Genomic DNA, 17352 nt, shown 5'->3' with positions numbered 1-17352 from the left:
AAAGCATTTTGGTAGAAAAAGGTTTTTTGCACAAGATTTTTTTTTAAAAAATATTTTGGAAAACAATAAATGTCAATGCATAGCATGCTTTCTTCTACTTGACAGTGGCAATACATGTTATCTGCCTAAAATGCAGCTGTAGCTGCTAAAACATATATGAGACTCTACTGGCATAATTATATATAAATCTAAGATTATATAATAAAATTCTTATTTTATATAGATGTATATACATGAGATTCTGTTGGCCATACAGTCCAACTTCCTTAGTCGCTATGCCAATAGCATAAGACTTTTTACCAATAAGTTAATGACTTTCTGAATTCTTTTTCTGAATATTTTCTTTTGGGAAAAGTTCTTATACAAGGACTGTTTTTTCAGTGAGCTTTAATTATTAGTATGACTGTTTTAACTAAAACTGCAGTGAAAATAGTAGCAATTGGAATTGGAAATAATTTTTTTTAACCTTATTTCCAGTCAGTATTACTGAGCATTATGGAACTAAGGCTTCACTCATTATTTGGAAATTATACAATGCTGACTAAGAAAACAATGCATTGTTTAGAGTTGATGGAAAATGTACTGTTTATTGTCTATTTCTGAGACATTTGCAAAATACAAGGTATGAAACTCTCCTGTGGCAGAAATATAGGAAATAACAATAGCATTTCCTTCCTGTGGGAGCTCAACATCCTGGAGATTCTGGGTTTATGACCTCTGTAAAGCATTTTAACTTTTTCTCATGTTTTTCATTGACAATAATAAATCTCTTTATATTACATTTCTGTTTGCTTGGGGTGGGGGAGGAAAGTGGTTTGCCCCCAATCTAAAATGCTTCTGCATGTTTTGTTCTCCAGCGAGATTGCTCAATGGCTCTCAGAGCACCGAAGGGCTGGTACAGGCCAGGGTTGGGGAGTCGTGGCACCTGGCATGTGCAGAGGATTGGAGTGGAGAGATTTCAGACAGTGTTTGCCAGCTGCTGGGGTTGGGGTGAGTGATAAATATTCATTGCCCTTTGTGACTTGTTTGCAGATTTGTTGAGTGTATATTGGCATTTTCCTCCTCGTTTCACGGGTGTGCTCTCCAAAAAAATGGCAAATGTATCTGTCTCTGTCAAGTGGAGTGCTTGGTGTGCCAACAAATTTGAGAATGTGGCAAACCCTGTCCTGATGCCATTCAGCACAGGATTGATGACTCTGAACATGGCAGGTTGGGCATGAGGATGCATACTGGAGAACACTGGGAAAGTGTTGTGGATGCATCACCCTTTTATCACTTTGTGTCATCATTTACATCTTCTCTTCCATAAGGATGGCTCAAGAGTAAAGCTGGAGCCAACAGCAGCCTTGGCTGCTCTGCTTTTGTAGTGCTGCTGATCATTCCGAGTAGAGATCATCACTTGGATACTCTGCTAGAATTGAATGGAATTCTGGAATTCTGCTAGGTAGAATGGAATTTTGAGGTAGACTTAGAGCGAGGATAGAGTAGGGAAGTATATGGCAGAAATATAGATTTGGCTTTAGTCCCTGTTCAGAAGAATTTTCAAGGGAAACATGGGGATTGTTGAGTGCAGGGTGTGGCATTTTTCAATCTGTGGTAAAATTTATGGCCTAAATTTTGGCCTTACATCATGTGCTACTCTACTTCCATCAACTAAATAATAATTAGCTTTGCTGCAGTGCTGAGGTTTTTTGGGAATGTCACTCACCCAACAACTAATCAAACTGAACTCTGAGCTTGTAATTCGTTATTTTGGTCTGTGACCAAAGAAAGATGCTTACAAATCCCCTTCTGATAAATTAATTGCAGAATCACAGAGTTAGAATGACTTAGAAAAATATCCATGTGTTATTTCAGAAATACTTCTAATTGGATGAATGTCTGCTGGTTTTTTGGGTTTTTTACTTTTTTCCTTTGGGTGAGTACTGAGTTTACATAAAAATCAGGTAGCTACATGCAGAAATCCTGGCTGTAATTTAAGTATGCATACATGTAAGAACATACAAACTGTGTGTAAACGTGCTTCTGGTCAAATACCTTGTTCCTTAGAGTGGCCAGTGGCCTCCTTCTCTGATTCTTTCTGTCCCTACCCTGCCTCCTTACCCTTCTGGACAGAAGTAATTTTGTGGTCTACTGATTTAATTGACATATTTGATAAGCTTCAACAAGCTTTTCCTTCCATGGTATTTTAACTTTTAAATATTAGTTAATACTTTTTTTCCCCCATAGCATTCTGCAGCAATATCTTTCAGGTTGTCTCTATAAACTACTCAGGTGCACGTGCTAAAAGAGTTCCTATCAAGCTTCCTAGTTATTTCTTCTAATTCCATTTCTCAGTTTATTACATACTCCCATTGTCTAGAAAAAATATTTTTAACCCTAACTTGGATCACATTTTTGTAACCTGGGTGCTACTGAAGTTACAGCATAGGACAAAATCCTCACATGGGTGTGTCTATATTTATATATATATTAATACATGAATAGGTGTATATATATATATATGTATATATATGTGTGTGTGTGTGTGTGTGTGTGTGTGTGTGTGTGTGTGTGTGTGTGTAACTTCTGTGAGCACCACACTATTCTGCTTTCCTTAAGTCCCCCTGTAGCAGCATATTTCTTAATAAGCATCACCATATTTGTTATTAAATGGATGTTTGCAATAGCAGGTCCTGAGTAGGCTGTAGCTCATACTCCTACACTGAATTACTACCTAGAATCATGTTTTATTAGAAAGACAGATCAAAGTTCATCTAGGACAATTTAGTTTTACTGTTAATTGCTTATACATTTGCTAGTCTCACTTTCTGTTTAATTTCTGAAAAGGACTGAGCTGATTGGAGTCCTGTATCATATCCTGATTATTTATGTACCCAGGCTACGAAGTGCAATGTTCCTCACAGGTTCTAGTAAATCTCAGTGTGAATCCTTTTGCCTCCATTTATTAAATATGTGCCTGTTGCATTTGTGATTTGTACCAAACAAGAGGCCAGTCTGGGGACATGCCTATAGTGCATCTACAAAACACATCTTAATCAAATAATTTGCAAATCTTAATTAGTCTGGGCTGCAAGATGAACAAATTGATGCTCTGAAGAAACCTGTAAACAATCCTTTACTTAGCTTGCACTTGTAGCTGTGTGCATCTGACAGCACTGCTAAAAACTGTTGTCAGCATCTTATTTCCTGGAACCAAGGAAATCACACTGTGAGCTTTTCACCATTGCATTGGGCCAATGCAAAATAATCCTGTTTCCCTGGGACCAGAGCCAGCTGGGCCTTTGCTAAATTGTACCCAGGAATGGGGGTAGACCTGGCAATTTTATCACACCAAAAAATCCAACAAGAGTGACAGTTTTTATTCTTTACTCTGCAACCCTTCATTCTATTTTCTTCATGAACTTGCAACATTCTTCAGAAGTCAATTAGGTCCTGGGAGTGCTTTGCTGGTCTCAGCAAAGTTCTTCATTACAGAATTTGACTCTGCCTACCTGGCTTGGCACTTCACTGCCCTCTCAGGCTGTCTAAAAGCACTTCCAGGCTGAGAAATGCAGTGATAGTGACTTTTCCAGCAGGTGGATCATACAGCTCTCCTGGTGGCACAGCAGGGTTGTTGAACACCTCTTTACTTCATACACAGCAGATTTGCAGGCAGATTCCAGACTTCATCCTCCCCAGGAGAGCGAGATTTACTGCATTTGAAGAGAAGACACAGTGCAGGTGCTCCCTGTGCATTAAACCTGCAGGTGCTCCTTGTGTATGAAACAAATTGTTCCCTTATTGCTCCTGAGATGTGTAAGGTTAAAGGGCCAAATGGGAGGTTGCCATCCCCCCAAAAATTATTCAGTCTAACCACAGCTATCTTTTTTCCCCATGCTTCTTCAAGGGAAAGCAAATATGTTTCATAGATATGTGTTCCAAACTGATCATATGAGGTATCACAAAGTGCATGATGCAGAATGGACTGTAAAGTAAATCTGGATATGGGTTCTAAATGTCAAAACTATTTGTCTCACCAAAAAGCCATTGTTACCAAAACAAAACCCCAAAAAATTAGTTGAAGAATAGACTAATTGATTCCTTTAAATTGACCACATGACCTTTAAAGGTGCCATCCAACCCAAACTGTTCTGTGATTCTGTGACTCTGTGAATGCACCCCACTCTTGATCAATAGCAAACATGACACTATTGACTTATTCCACAGACACTCTGATTTTAACAGATCTATGAGGTGAAAATTAACTTTTTTTAAACTCAATTAGATTCTTCATTATATAAAATATGATTTCATTTCTTTCCTGGACATTGTAGTATAACTGCACCCTTCAAAAAAGCAAGACTGTGATACCCCGAGATTCAGCTATTACTGCCGTAAGTTCTAGCTCCATACATTTAAGAACTGGTATTTCAAGCCCTTCATTGTGGCACAGAAAAATCAAACTAAATATTTACTGCTGTGAAAATAAATATTACTATCTCTTTCAATATGAATGAAGCATTAGAAATCTTAGACTAAGATGTAAGACTGGAAGTAAGAGACTCACATTTTAATCCAAATGAGTTTCAAGCCTCAAAAATCCCCTGCTAAAGGGTCATTATTTGAGGAGAAGAAAAAAAAAGTTAAAAATCTGGTGTTTATTCTGTCAGCATAATCATTTCCCAAATATTGCTCCACTGGTGGTATATATCTAAATATATGCACGTGTCTTTCTGTCCTAGGGATGCAAATATGTCATCACCTGTATTATTCACTGGAGATGGCCCATTTGTCACCATCACCAAAGGAGGTAACCAGAGCCTAATTTTCACAAAAAGGTAGGTACAGTGAGATTTCTTCCTCATACAAACCATGTCTCTAAGTGTTTTGGTGATTATTTATGCACTAATATATAGCTCAAATCCTAATTGACATCTCTATCCGTTTACTGTGGAAATTATATGCTCTTTTATGAAAATATTTCTTATCTAGAAATCTCTAAATTATGAGTACATAATATAATAGAATTAAGACTGCCTATATATAATATAGAAGAATTAGGATGGAGTGAGCATCCCCCATAGTTACAGAGTAGTTGTCAAAGTTGGTTCTCTCTGTAATCAGCAGAGAAAAATAGTGATCCAAAATGTGATCCATCAAGGCATTTCTTGAAATATGATGAGTCACACTCTATAGTCCTTAACTTTATTGATACAGACTTTGGACACACTGAGGATTGCTAATTTAAGCCATCCACAGACAGGAATCTATATTTAAATAAACAATTCCACTCAAAAAATGACTTCTGGATTTGTCTGCACCTTCACAAGTGAATCATTAGATGACATGATCCTCAGAATACATTTGATTCTATTCTAACCTTTCTCGGTCGAAATAACTGCTCAAGGGATTCTGAAGGGTACTAGAAATTTGTAATTTCTTGTAAATGTAATGAAAATGTGATATTAGCCCAGGATTACCTCCTCAGGAAATAGTGGGATTTACAACACAACTCCCAAGCAGAAAAGCTTCCCATCATCAGTTTAAAGAATTGTAATGACTTCAATTACTATTTTCTGTTTATAAGAGCTTTACTGTATAATTTTTTCTGGATTTCTACCAGAACACTGAGCCAGAAAATTACTGTCTAATTGCTAAAATGCTGAAACCATGTTGAGGACAGCAAGAATCCATGTTCTTTCAGTTTCCCTTAATGAACACAACACATAGTGACAATGCAAGAGACATGTCTTAATTTTCTATGGTCTATTATTTTGTCTACACAAAAAAAAAAAAGAAAAGTTACATTTTATGTTCTAATTATACTCTGTTAACCCCAAACATTTATAATTTTTATGAGTGCTAAAAGTATCTTAAACTAATGGAATATCATTGGAGGCTATTTTTCTTTTTTTCTTGAGTGAATGTCTAAACCAGCATTGCCACAAGACATCTTGAAGAGCAGTAATGATTTAAAGATGTCTTCTGTTAATACCTGTTAAACAGTGAAAATGATTAAAGCAGGAGAAAATGGAATAAATTCATTTATCTTGGTTGTATTTCTGTGGCAGAAATAGGTGTCTCCTCCCATGTTTCTTCTGGACAGCTGATAGGAATAATTTTGCAGGGTGACACTATTGCAGATTCACACATGGTTTTTCTATATATAATGAGTACTAGAAAGATCACACAGATGTGATAATTTAAGCAACTGAATTCACTAACTGGTAATCCGATTATAAAATGTATTTCTTACATTGTCTTTGTTTTTTTATTCAAGTGCATCCACCACTGAAACAAAGGAGGGAACATATGATAGTAGGGCTTGAAATCTGCAATGACAAAGACAGCAAAAGAATTCTCTGGTGCCCTTAGGTAATGTGATTTTTGGCAGGATTTTTTTGTAAGAGCCCCAGATCCTGCCTTTTTGATGCATGTGAGCAGATTCCACAGGGACTAATTGTCTTTGCCAGTTCTAAGTGAAGATCATGCTCACAGATACCCTAACTACTCCAGATTTCTGCCTGGCGTGCTGCTTGACAGCTGACACTCAGAGAGGCACAGAGGAGGGTGCTCAGCACATGCCTCTGGTACCTTTTGGCCACTCCTGTGCAGACCAAGAGGCAGCTGAGAATTGTTGGGCTGAAGTGCAGGCAGGAATGTGCTTCTCCTGCTGGGAGCTAGCTCCACAAAGAGGAAAAAGCAGGGGCAAATGAAGTCATTTCTGCTGAAGCAACCAACCAGTGGGTACTTGTGGTGAGACAGGCAACTCCCTTTACAGTGAAAATGTAAAATTATAGGGATAAATCTGACACTTGGGTTATTAGTTCAGGTAGTTTATGCATCTACCTATGAGAAAGCATAGGATTAGATAAAAGAATTAATATACAGCAGCACTAATCCCCCCCGCATTGAAAGCCTATGCAGGCATCATGGAAAAGGGTATTTAGTTGAAGTTAATGCAAAGGTGATTTTGGTTTCTTGCATTTTTGTTTTCTTAATATTTGTCAGATTACAGATTTCAATGCATGTCACAGAAAATGGTTTCCACTTTTTAAATTACAGACTTAAAATTAGCTACCTACCTTGAAATGGAAAATGGCAATGCGGGACTATTCAGGGCCAGAGGAATATCCCATTTGCACCCCACTATAGTGAAAGTTTAACTGGGGAGGTGGTGGGTGGTTGCAGTTCCCACTTTATTTCATGTCCCTTTATGCCATTGGGAAATTCCTGGGTCAGTTCTCACACTCACAGCAGATAACAAATTTTAGAGCAAACACAGTGAGGGATACATCATTCCCTATCATGTTTAAAGTACCCTTCACCTACTCTATTTACAAATTAAATGTGGAAATGCTCACTGGAAACAAACTGTTGGCAGAGCTTGGTTTTCTATCTTCCCCTCATTCTCATTTCTGTGTGTATCAGATTTGAATTGCTAGCACGCACACTGTCCCAAGTCTTTCAGATTCATTACAGACTATGAACATAATATTAAAACCTCTGGCTATCAGAAATGCTTGAGCAGTTTTGATCTATGGTCTTGTGCTCTTCAGACTCTGGCTTTATATATTTGCTAAATAATTTTTAGCCTAACATATGCAACTGTGTATTTTACAGTAGCATTATTTTCTTAGTAAAATGATGCAGGGATATAAAACTAACCTCTTAAATTCTTTGGCCACACTGATCTCTAGTGGTAAGGTGTTGAAAACATCTCAAAAGGTAGGAAAAATACCATAGGCAGCTATAACTTTATTGCAAGTCTCAGGCAGATGATCTATTTCCCTAAATCACAAAAGTATACTTTTATTTCCATAATGTAAATCAATTAAGTGCCCACTGAAGAGGAATGTATACATTTAAAGTTGTAGAACATATAATGTTGTATACTTATAATTAAAACATAATTTAAACATATACTTAACAGGCTGATACTGCTAAATGAATGTGCTTTCATATATATGATTGTATACATTTCTCTGTGTGTATATATATATATATATATATATATATATATATATATTTGACAGTCAGAGTTATCTGTTGTGCAGACACTTGTGATTAAATTGCACATTTATTCTAGAGAACACTGTCGGGAAAATCTGGTGGTTCATCTGCAATGTAACATTCAAAGTAAGTACAATTCAATGTAAGTACACAGAATCCAGGAATATTTCACAGAGAGATCAAATTGTTCAGACCATTAAGCCTAATGTTTATAGCTTGAATGGAAAGGTTAGGGAATGGACTATAAATGCTATACTCATAATGGTATAAACAAAGGAAAATTTAGTCTTCACTCAATTTCCGTGTTAAGTGTACACTAGAGATGGATCTGTAGTGAAAACATTTTTAAAATAAATGTATAAAAATTCCAGAAGATCTGAGGAAAGAAAACATCTAAATCCAACTTAGGCAGTTGCATCTTGATTTGAGCCATAAAAACCCAAACTTTTTCCCACAGTATTTTTGAATAGCAGTTCAGATTCTACAAAGCCTTGTTTTTCCCAAGAAAATTGACTAGTCTAATAAAATATGCAACATCCCTTTATTTATTTTATTTTATTTTATTTTATTTTATTTTATTTTATTTTATTTTATTTTATTTTATTTTATTTTATTTTATTTTATTTTATTTTATTTTATTTTATTTTATTTTACTTTGCTTTCTCTTAGCTTGTGGAAAAAACCTGGTAACTCAGAATAATGGAACAAGAATTGTAGGTGGAAATGATGCCAGAAGAGAGGCTTGGCCCTGGATAGTTTCACTCCATTTTAATTTCCAACCTGTTTGTGGAGCTTCCCTTGTCAGTGACGAGTGGCTGGTGACAGCAGCACACTGTGTCTATGGGTAAAGTTATTTCATGTGCAAGTTCACTAAGGAGGCATCAGATTATGAACAAATTGTGACACTGATATGAAAAATTAACAACTAGCTCCTGGTTTAATTACCAAGCTTTGAATCACTTGTAGGCTCCTTTACTTCCTGGTAAATCCTCAGTCCTTACTTTAATGCAGACAATTGTGGAAACAAAGCAGCATTTCCTGAACAATAAGCATGGTATTAATACTGAGCATTGGTACTTAATCCATAATTATTGTAGGCCTCCATAAATTGGGTGAATTCCTCTACCAGTGGTATAAAAGGTGACATCATATCCCATAAATTAAACACAGCATTCCTCCTACATATTATCCTGGATGGATCAAGATTTACTGTGCATCACTGGAATGACTCTTGACTTATGTGCATTGATTAGGCAATAGTAGATATCTTCTCTATGGTGTAATTTGTATCATTCCAAGAAGTGATGCATATTGAAATATTTTCTAGGATATTTCATAATATCTACAATAAAACCAGATGTTGTAAAAGACATATAGAAACTGGAATGGCAAAAAAAAATCAACCAAAAAAAAACTAAAAACAAAATTAGAATAGAGCTTTCACTACAAATAGCTAAATGGTAAGGCAGAGGAGACTATGCCAAAATCTCAACACTGCCTCATGGCATGACGAGCACTACATTCCACACAAAGACACTAAAATGAGAAGGATTAAGCCCCTTAGTTTCCTCACAATAAATCCACAATTGTCTTGATACTTCCTTTTCACGTGAATCACCTTTTCACGTGAATCACTCTTTTCAACTAAATCTAATTTTGCCTTTGCTAGAATTTTCCTAAATTGAAGCTTGTGATTTCACACCTTCTGAACATTTAACTTGGACACTCGTAGTTTAGAACGAAAGAACATCTTGATGTCAAACCAAAAGAGGAGCAGAAACCAATTCAGTCCAACAATCAGGCTGAAAATGTACTTTTTAAATCATAAGGCGATTGATTAAAAACCAGAAAATATTTAAGTTCTCTGATGAACACAGCCTTAAACCAGCGTGTGTAGATAAGGAATTAAATTAAGATTATGCCATATTTTGTTTTATCATATCTTGTTTGATTGAAATTAAAAAGTAAGGGACTAGTTTTCTGAGTCTGTGAGCTGCAGCATTTCCAACATCTCAGACCTCTTATCCCTTAGACATTCCATTACAGTTTTCTAACTGGGACCAATATTAATTGCCAGCAGTCAGCAGTATTCTTCATAGTGTTTAAAAAGCCATGGTAATTTAGTTAATGTATTTCCCTCCTCTGCACCACCATCTGATTAATTCATTATAAATAATGCATTATAAGCTCACCATAAAAAAATCAGCAACGCATATCTGCAGTGTGGATGTTTAAGACAGTGACACTCACAGAATTCTAAGCACATCTACCCTGTTCTATTTATTTGACAAAACATGCAAATGCTACAGATTACCACAAGGCTAGATATCAGCATTTTATCTGATACACATTTTTCAAGACTTCCATTAATCACTCCTAATTGTGAATACTCTCTTTGCAATTTCTAGGAGACAGCTGAAGCCATCCCGCTGGCAGGCAGCTCTTGGCTTGTACAGCCAGTCAGACCTGGCAAAGCCTCCAGCAGTGGTTCAGAACATTGACAGAATAATTATAAATCCTCATTACATGAAGCAAACAAAAGACAGTGATATTGCTCTGATGCACCTTCAACACAAAGTGCAGTATACAGGTGAGTTTTTGTTTTCCCAAAAGACCCATTTATTCTATTATGCTGAGCATATGAGGGTGGTGGGAAGTCTGCTCAGTAATTCCTGGATATCTTGGCAAAAAGTGGGTTTGAATTAATGAATGTTTTCTGGTATGACTTCATAAAAACCTGAACACAGGGAAGAGGCTGAAATTGATTACTTGTTTCTCATTCACAGATTACATCCAACCTATCTGCCTACCAGAAAAGAATCAACAGTTTCCACCAGGAATTAACTGCTCCATTGCTGGGTGGGGGGCTATTCGCAATGATGGTGGGTCATCTGCTTGCAAAAATTCTGACAGGCATGTGAGGGCAGGCTCCTTCCTGTTCCACAGGAGTTGCTAAGGTCAAATAGTTTAGAGAGCTACTCTTCCACATGAAAATTCAATATCCCATTCCACTATTCCTTGTCTGAAGCAAAATTATACTTATAACATATCTCTTAGAAAAAACCCATGCATACCTAAGTTAATTAGGCTATGAAGAAAGCTTCTTACATTCACTTAGAAGTTACGATGACTGCTTTTCTCAACATGAAATACGCACATCTGAGTTCCAGATATTGGGTGGGGGAAGAGGAAGATTAGTCTTTCTGACAATGTGAAAATGATTTTTCCCCAGAAGTCAAGAAAGCTGACTGCAGTGTGAAATGTATGTTCTGTTTGTATGTCATATGCTCCAGATTTGGAGTCTCTCTGAAATAATAAACATGACAGTTCACTTCCACAGTTGAATACATTGACTTCTACATTAAATTGCATTTAAAATTTTGGGCAGGAATTAATAAAATATTTTTTTAAAAAAAACTTTAAATAACCAAAGTTGCCCAATGAATGGTGAGGAAACACTAGACAACCCATATTCCTAAGTCTTTAATCATCCCTTAGATCTCCCCACAGTGAGTTCGTAGTCATTGATTTTAGTGATCTTGATTCAATTATAACCAAATTCAGTCCCATTACAAAAATGAAAGACAGGATTCAGTTAATGAGCCCTGTTTAATCAGAGACTGTGTTACAGGGGCATAAGCCTGAGTAGTACAGCGGTAAGGCAGGGATTCCTGCTGCTCAGGAGTGTGCTGAGCATGCTGGAACAGGAACAAAACCATCAGCATTCCCAGTGGGATGCATGTATTTAATGCTGCAGGTAAATGTACTTTGTATTTTCATCAGGTCCCTCTTCAAATATATTGCAAGAAGCAGAGGTCCCTCTCCTTTCTAATGAAAAGTGCCAGCAATGGATGCCAAAATATAATATTACTGAGAAAATGCTCTGTGCAGGATATGACATGGGAGGCATAGATTCCTGCCAGGTAAGTAGAAGCAACTCGTTTTCACTGCTGGGATAAACCTCATCTAGTTACTGAATAAAATTCCCTGATTCTCCACTCATGAAGAACAGAACAATCCTTGTCCACTAATGTAACTTCTACTCATGGTACTTAGCACATTTAATAATTTATCAGGGTACAAGTTTAATTTTGTGTGTGTGTGTGTCATCTTGGCATAAACAATCATGGAGGGAGATAAATATGAGGACTGGGAATTTTTTGCACTAGGCTTTGAATAATTCCTGCTGAGTAATTCCATGAAGGTGAGAGGCATATACTTAGAGAAATGCAGAGAACAGAGAAATAAATACCAAATAGACTGAAGTCTCAGAAATCCTTCATTATGGGAAAGAGAGAAAGCAAAGCTGCTTTTCCCCAGAATCTGTAGACTCTGGAGACCTTTCCCAAGCAGACACCACAGTATTTCAGAGAGGCTGCCTTTCAGCACTGATATATGTTCATGTGGGTTTCGTTTTTATCCATTCCAGCTCTTTTTAACTCCCTGCTTCTCTTTGAGAACGTCCTCAGAGGTGGCTGCCACGTGATTTTTATTCCAGCAATATGGAGTCTGTGGCAAGGAGACTGGCTGCCCTCCCTCAAGGCTGATGAGGAGCATTCTCACATAATTCCTACTGCCTTGCCCTACCAACCTAAGCCTTCATCACCTGCCCTGACTTTTTGCCCAGTTTAGTCTAGAACAAGGATTCTATTCAAGCCTAATGTCCTTTCCCCTCATGGTTTTCCTCTTTCCCTTTTTCTTTCTGAACCTTATACTGAACAAAACAAAAAAAAAAAAAAAAAAAAAACCAACAAATAAAAGAAACCCAAAACAAAACAAAAACCAATTCCATGTAATTCCATGTAGGACCACAGGGTGATAGAGAGTACAAGTGACCAGCACTGTGATCAATGACCAGTCAGCCATGAGCAAAGATAAACAAGTGATTCCTGATAGCACATCCCCCTTTAGGCTGCTGTCACGGCCTTTAACATTCTGGGATGCCCCAGGGTTATGGGCAGAACCATTTTAATGGCCGAGTCCTTGCAGAATTCTCTGGTAAAGATCCATTCACAGGGCCTGGAGAAGACACAATTAATACTGGTTCAACTAACTTGATAGACAATGAAAAATAGTAATTGTTTTCTTTCTCATCAAAACAAGACACCCACGGCTGACTCATCCCCACTCAAGCTAAATCAAATTCAGTCTCTATTACAATGCTACATCTGCTAAACTATTGAAAAGGAGGTGAGAGAAAAGAACACCTCTTCTGGCAATCCTGTTATTTTGTTCTCTAAATTTGAAACTGTGGAAACTCTGAGGTGACAGAAAATAGAACTGTGTTTTGGCTGAATACATTCAATTGAAAAAAATCCTCCACATTTACTCAGGCTTTGTAAAATATGAAGAGCTGAACATAAAAGGAATAAGATTAAAAAAAATCTCTTGAAGTCCAGTCCTGTATTAGAAGACTGATGACAGTTTAAGCTCACATAATTAAAAAAAAAAAAAAGAAAAAAAATAAATGGATCATTTAAATTTTTTTTTTTTCACATGGAAATATTCATATTGATCTTTCTGGCGCTAAAGACATACAGGGGTAGAGCATCTATGATTAAGGAACAAAATGAATAAACATCATAAACAGGCTTTGCCTGAAAGTTGACACTGCTCACTTTTAACTTTTGAATTTGTCATTGCAGGGGGATTCAGGTGGCCCTCTGACATTTGAAGATGGGGACAAGTGGTTTTTGGTTGGTGTGACATCATTTGGGGAAGGGTGTGCCCTTCCCCAGCGACCAGGAGTGTATGCTCGAGTCACCATGTTTGTGGACTGGATCAAAACCATCATCTATTAGCTTGATATTTTTCAATTATAGCAATGGAGTTCAGATGTTGAAAGCAAGACATTGCATAATGATGTGAACTAGGCTGCCATTTCAATCTCACAGAGAAACTACATAAATACATAACTCTTGGTGAGGAAAACATTGGTAACTTCTGTTTGTTAAGAAGATCCATTTCCAAGTGAGCACAATATTTCAATAATTGGTAATAAATAGTTTTGTCATTTTAATTCTTATTTTATATAGGATTTTAGGAAAACAGATTCTTTGAACATCAGTGCATTAACTGCACAGTGGAGGGCCTTACAAAGCACGGGCAGTAAAAAAATGTTTGCAAACGGTAAATGCTGCAGTGGAAAAGAATCCAAATTGTCAACATCAAGTGAAATATTATCTGGTTTATGTTTTTACATTGTGGTTTTCAATGTGTAATTTCATATTAATGCAGAATCAGCTCTTCCCAGCAATCTCTGTGCACATCAAAATGAAGGTGTATGTCCTCAATTCAAACTGGCTCATGGGAGTTCCTCTGCCTTGCCTCTTACAAAAGGCTCTGGAGTGAAGTTTATGGATTGTGCAGAAAGGCTGACCATGGATCATGCTGCTTTCTAATGAACAAACTGAATGTCAGCCAAATGTTCTCTCTTGTGTAATGTGCTTGGAATTAATAGAGTTAAAAAAAGGATTGAATAAAGCTTTTTAGTTTTCTTTCTAGGCAAGTGTTTGGCAATTATTCAAACAATTATAGAGATGTGCTTTTCCACACCCAAGCACAGACTCACAATACCGCAACTTCTTCTCATAAAAAGTGATGTTTCTAAAAACATTTGACAATAATGAGTAACAGTTCTCCCTCAAGAATAATAGTGTTTCCATATTACAAGCTTTTTCTGTACTGGTGATTTTTAATATATATTTTGGGTTTTGTAAAAAAACCAGCAGGGTATCCCATTACAGCATTCTAAAGAGGAAAGAATATGAAAACTAAAATAAGGGGTTTATCTTCTTGAGCTCTTTTGTAAATAGGTTTCTATTAAAAAATAATTACTTGTTCAAATGCCTTAAATTCTATGGTATTAGCATAATATGATGCACTTCTTTATTTCTGTTTTCACACCAGTGTAGGACCTTAATGTATTTATCATTCCATACCCAAACTACAAATGCATTCTCACTTACTGGATTTGGTTCTTACAACCCTAAATGAAGGTATGGAATGCTTGCAAACAGAGGTTGGCAGTCACTGATTAAAAAAATAAATCCCAAACTGCTTTCAGGTCTTTGTAATTAGAGAATTAGGTCCAGACCAAAATCTGTAGCTTTATCAAAGACATCTGTGATCACAAAGAACACAGAGAAATATAATTATGACAGAGAGAAGGTAAGAAGGTGTTTTAGAGAGTCTCTCATATGAAAGACACATTTTTTTGACATTGAAATACTAGAGCTGCAAATTTTATCTTTCATAGTGAACCATTGTTTCTCCTATTACTCTAAAAAGTAGAGCATTTTGCTACCAGTATAAATTGATTTGGATTAAGCAATTACATTAAAATCATTAAGTAAAATATGACCTGATTTCTACATTATTTATCATACATCACTATTGTACATTGTGTTTCAGTCTGTTAATGAAACACAAAAGCCAACTGAAAGCAAATCCGGTCACCAGAAAATGTGCTTCCCAGGAATACAGTAAGATACTTTTATCTGTGTGCATTTTCTTGCTTTCCAAAATGCAAAGCATATTTTGAGATATACATTGATAAAACAATTCATCAGACTGAAAAAGTTGTGTAATTATACAGTATACAACTGTATAACTATATATAAATATATTATATATAGTTATAATATATTATATAGTATATTATATATTTATACAATATAAACCCTGGCATAAAAATATATATCATATAAACTATTTTAATTTAAAAAACTATTTTATTTCAATTAATTATGCTTAGATAAAACTAACATAACCTCAGTCAATCACATTCTAGCCTTTGGTCAACATCACGGCTTTGGTTGCCTGCAAATTAACCTGTGAAGAAACCAGTCAATACTATGTTAAAACACTTGGGCAGAACAGATTATTTGCAATTGAGTCAGTTCCAAGATGCTTTGAAACAGAGGACAGATATGGTGGTAGATATGGAAATATTTCACCCCAACAGCCAATATTTCTTATTTCTACGTAAAATCTGAGCACACTACAACAGAAGCATTGGATGCCACTTCCCCATCTGCCTTCACACAGAGTTTGAGACAGATCAGTGCCAATGTCTGCCTATCCATCACTTTCACTCTGTAAAAAACACTCCTGAAGGTATTTTCACTCTCTTAACTGCTGCTTCAAAGTCACTTCTGCTGCCATTAACCATAATATGGATAGTGACAACTTTACATGTCCTTTGGAAGTATGAAGAAATAGTTAATCCCTAAGTTAAAGGGACCTAATCCTTCAAGACCATAAAAATGAACTAAGTCCTTTTTACCACAACTCTTCTCAAGAAAGAGGTCTCTCCTCCCCTCAGTTGAGTTCATCAATATTTTACATCAGTAGGAAAACAATTCTGGTCCTGGTGATCATGTAGGATCATAGTATTTTCTCACTGCAAAGTAAACTGAAGGTGGGGATTGAACAATGAAAGAAGTTCCTACTGAATGGAAGAATTATAGAATACTTAAGTGGAATAACAATACTTAATCTGAACAATAGGAGGAGTTTCCTTTGAAAAGGAAGAAAAACCACTGCATAACAGCAGTTTCAAGATACTTCCAAAAGTGCTTCAGCAGCTAATTGCACAATTAGTATTAATGGAAACTTTCAAATATTTTTTCTGTACTCAGAAAATTGAGACAGATTTGTGTCTGAAGTGATGTGGTGAGCATCAGCCAGCACAGTGCACGCAACCCCTCAGCTCTGCTTTGGTCAGTCTCTCCCCAGCCAGTGGTGGTTATCAATCTGTGTTAAAGCCAGCAAGGTTGAACTCAGGCTCTTGACCTCCTGCTGCAATGGCAGTAAAATACCCGAACTTTTGCTCTGACACCAGATTGTCACCAACAAATCAACCAGAGTGCTACTGCCACCACCCCAGGCTGCTCTAATGACTGGCACAACCATTCCTAAGGCACGGAAAGCTCTTAAGCTACCAGAGAGAGTGGACATCAATGATGTTAATCATAACTCTAAAAGACAGCTTTAAATGTACCACAGTTACCTCTAAATCTATCCATCAATTAATATAATTAATCTGTTTCTAGATAATAGTCTGAGTAACGTAGAAATCAATCTATGAGTGCCACTTCCAAGAAAAAGCCTTTTTCTTCTCTTTGTCCAACATTATATTATTCCTAACAAACTATTAGCTATATTTAAATGACCTTTAATGCCTTTTTTATGTAGACTTACTGAAACTAATTTTAATCTTAAACTCTTGCCCAATGTTATTTTTTTTCCATCAGAAAAATATTTGCCTGAAGTAACAACTAATAGCTGCCTTTAAAGGGCACAGCATTAATGAGGTATCACTTTCCAAGTTTTATGTTGACCTTGAGCCAATAT

At 36.4% G+C, this 17352-nt stretch overlaps 1 protein-coding gene across 1 annotated transcript in view; it reads left to right on the top strand.

Annotated features, from left to right (window-relative positions):
- The window catches only part of TMPRSS15 (transmembrane serine protease 15), a 51603-nt gene extending 37807 nt beyond the window's left edge, over positions 1 to 13796 (top strand). Inside the window, exons 21-28 of the mRNA XM_059493287.1 lie at positions 858 to 990; positions 4725 to 4820; positions 8072 to 8121; positions 8665 to 8839; positions 10404 to 10585; positions 10782 to 10877; positions 11779 to 11918; positions 13641 to 13796. Coding sequence (XP_059349270.1) covers positions 858 to 990; positions 4725 to 4820; positions 8072 to 8121; positions 8665 to 8839; positions 10404 to 10585; positions 10782 to 10877; positions 11779 to 11918; positions 13641 to 13796 — 1028 coding nt within the window. The remainder of the gene's footprint in view (positions 1 to 857; positions 991 to 4724; positions 4821 to 8071; positions 8122 to 8664; positions 8840 to 10403; positions 10586 to 10781; positions 10878 to 11778; positions 11919 to 13640) is intronic.
- Positions 13797 to 17352: the final 3556 nt, after the last annotated feature.

The sequence above is a fragment of the Ammospiza nelsoni genome, chromosome 2 (genome assembly GCF_027579445.1).
Source record: "Ammospiza nelsoni isolate bAmmNel1 chromosome 2, bAmmNel1.pri, whole genome shotgun sequence".
NCBI lineage: Eukaryota > Metazoa > Chordata > Aves > Passeriformes > Passerellidae > Ammospiza > Ammospiza nelsoni.
This window is presented reverse-complemented; position numbering and strand designations above follow the sequence as displayed.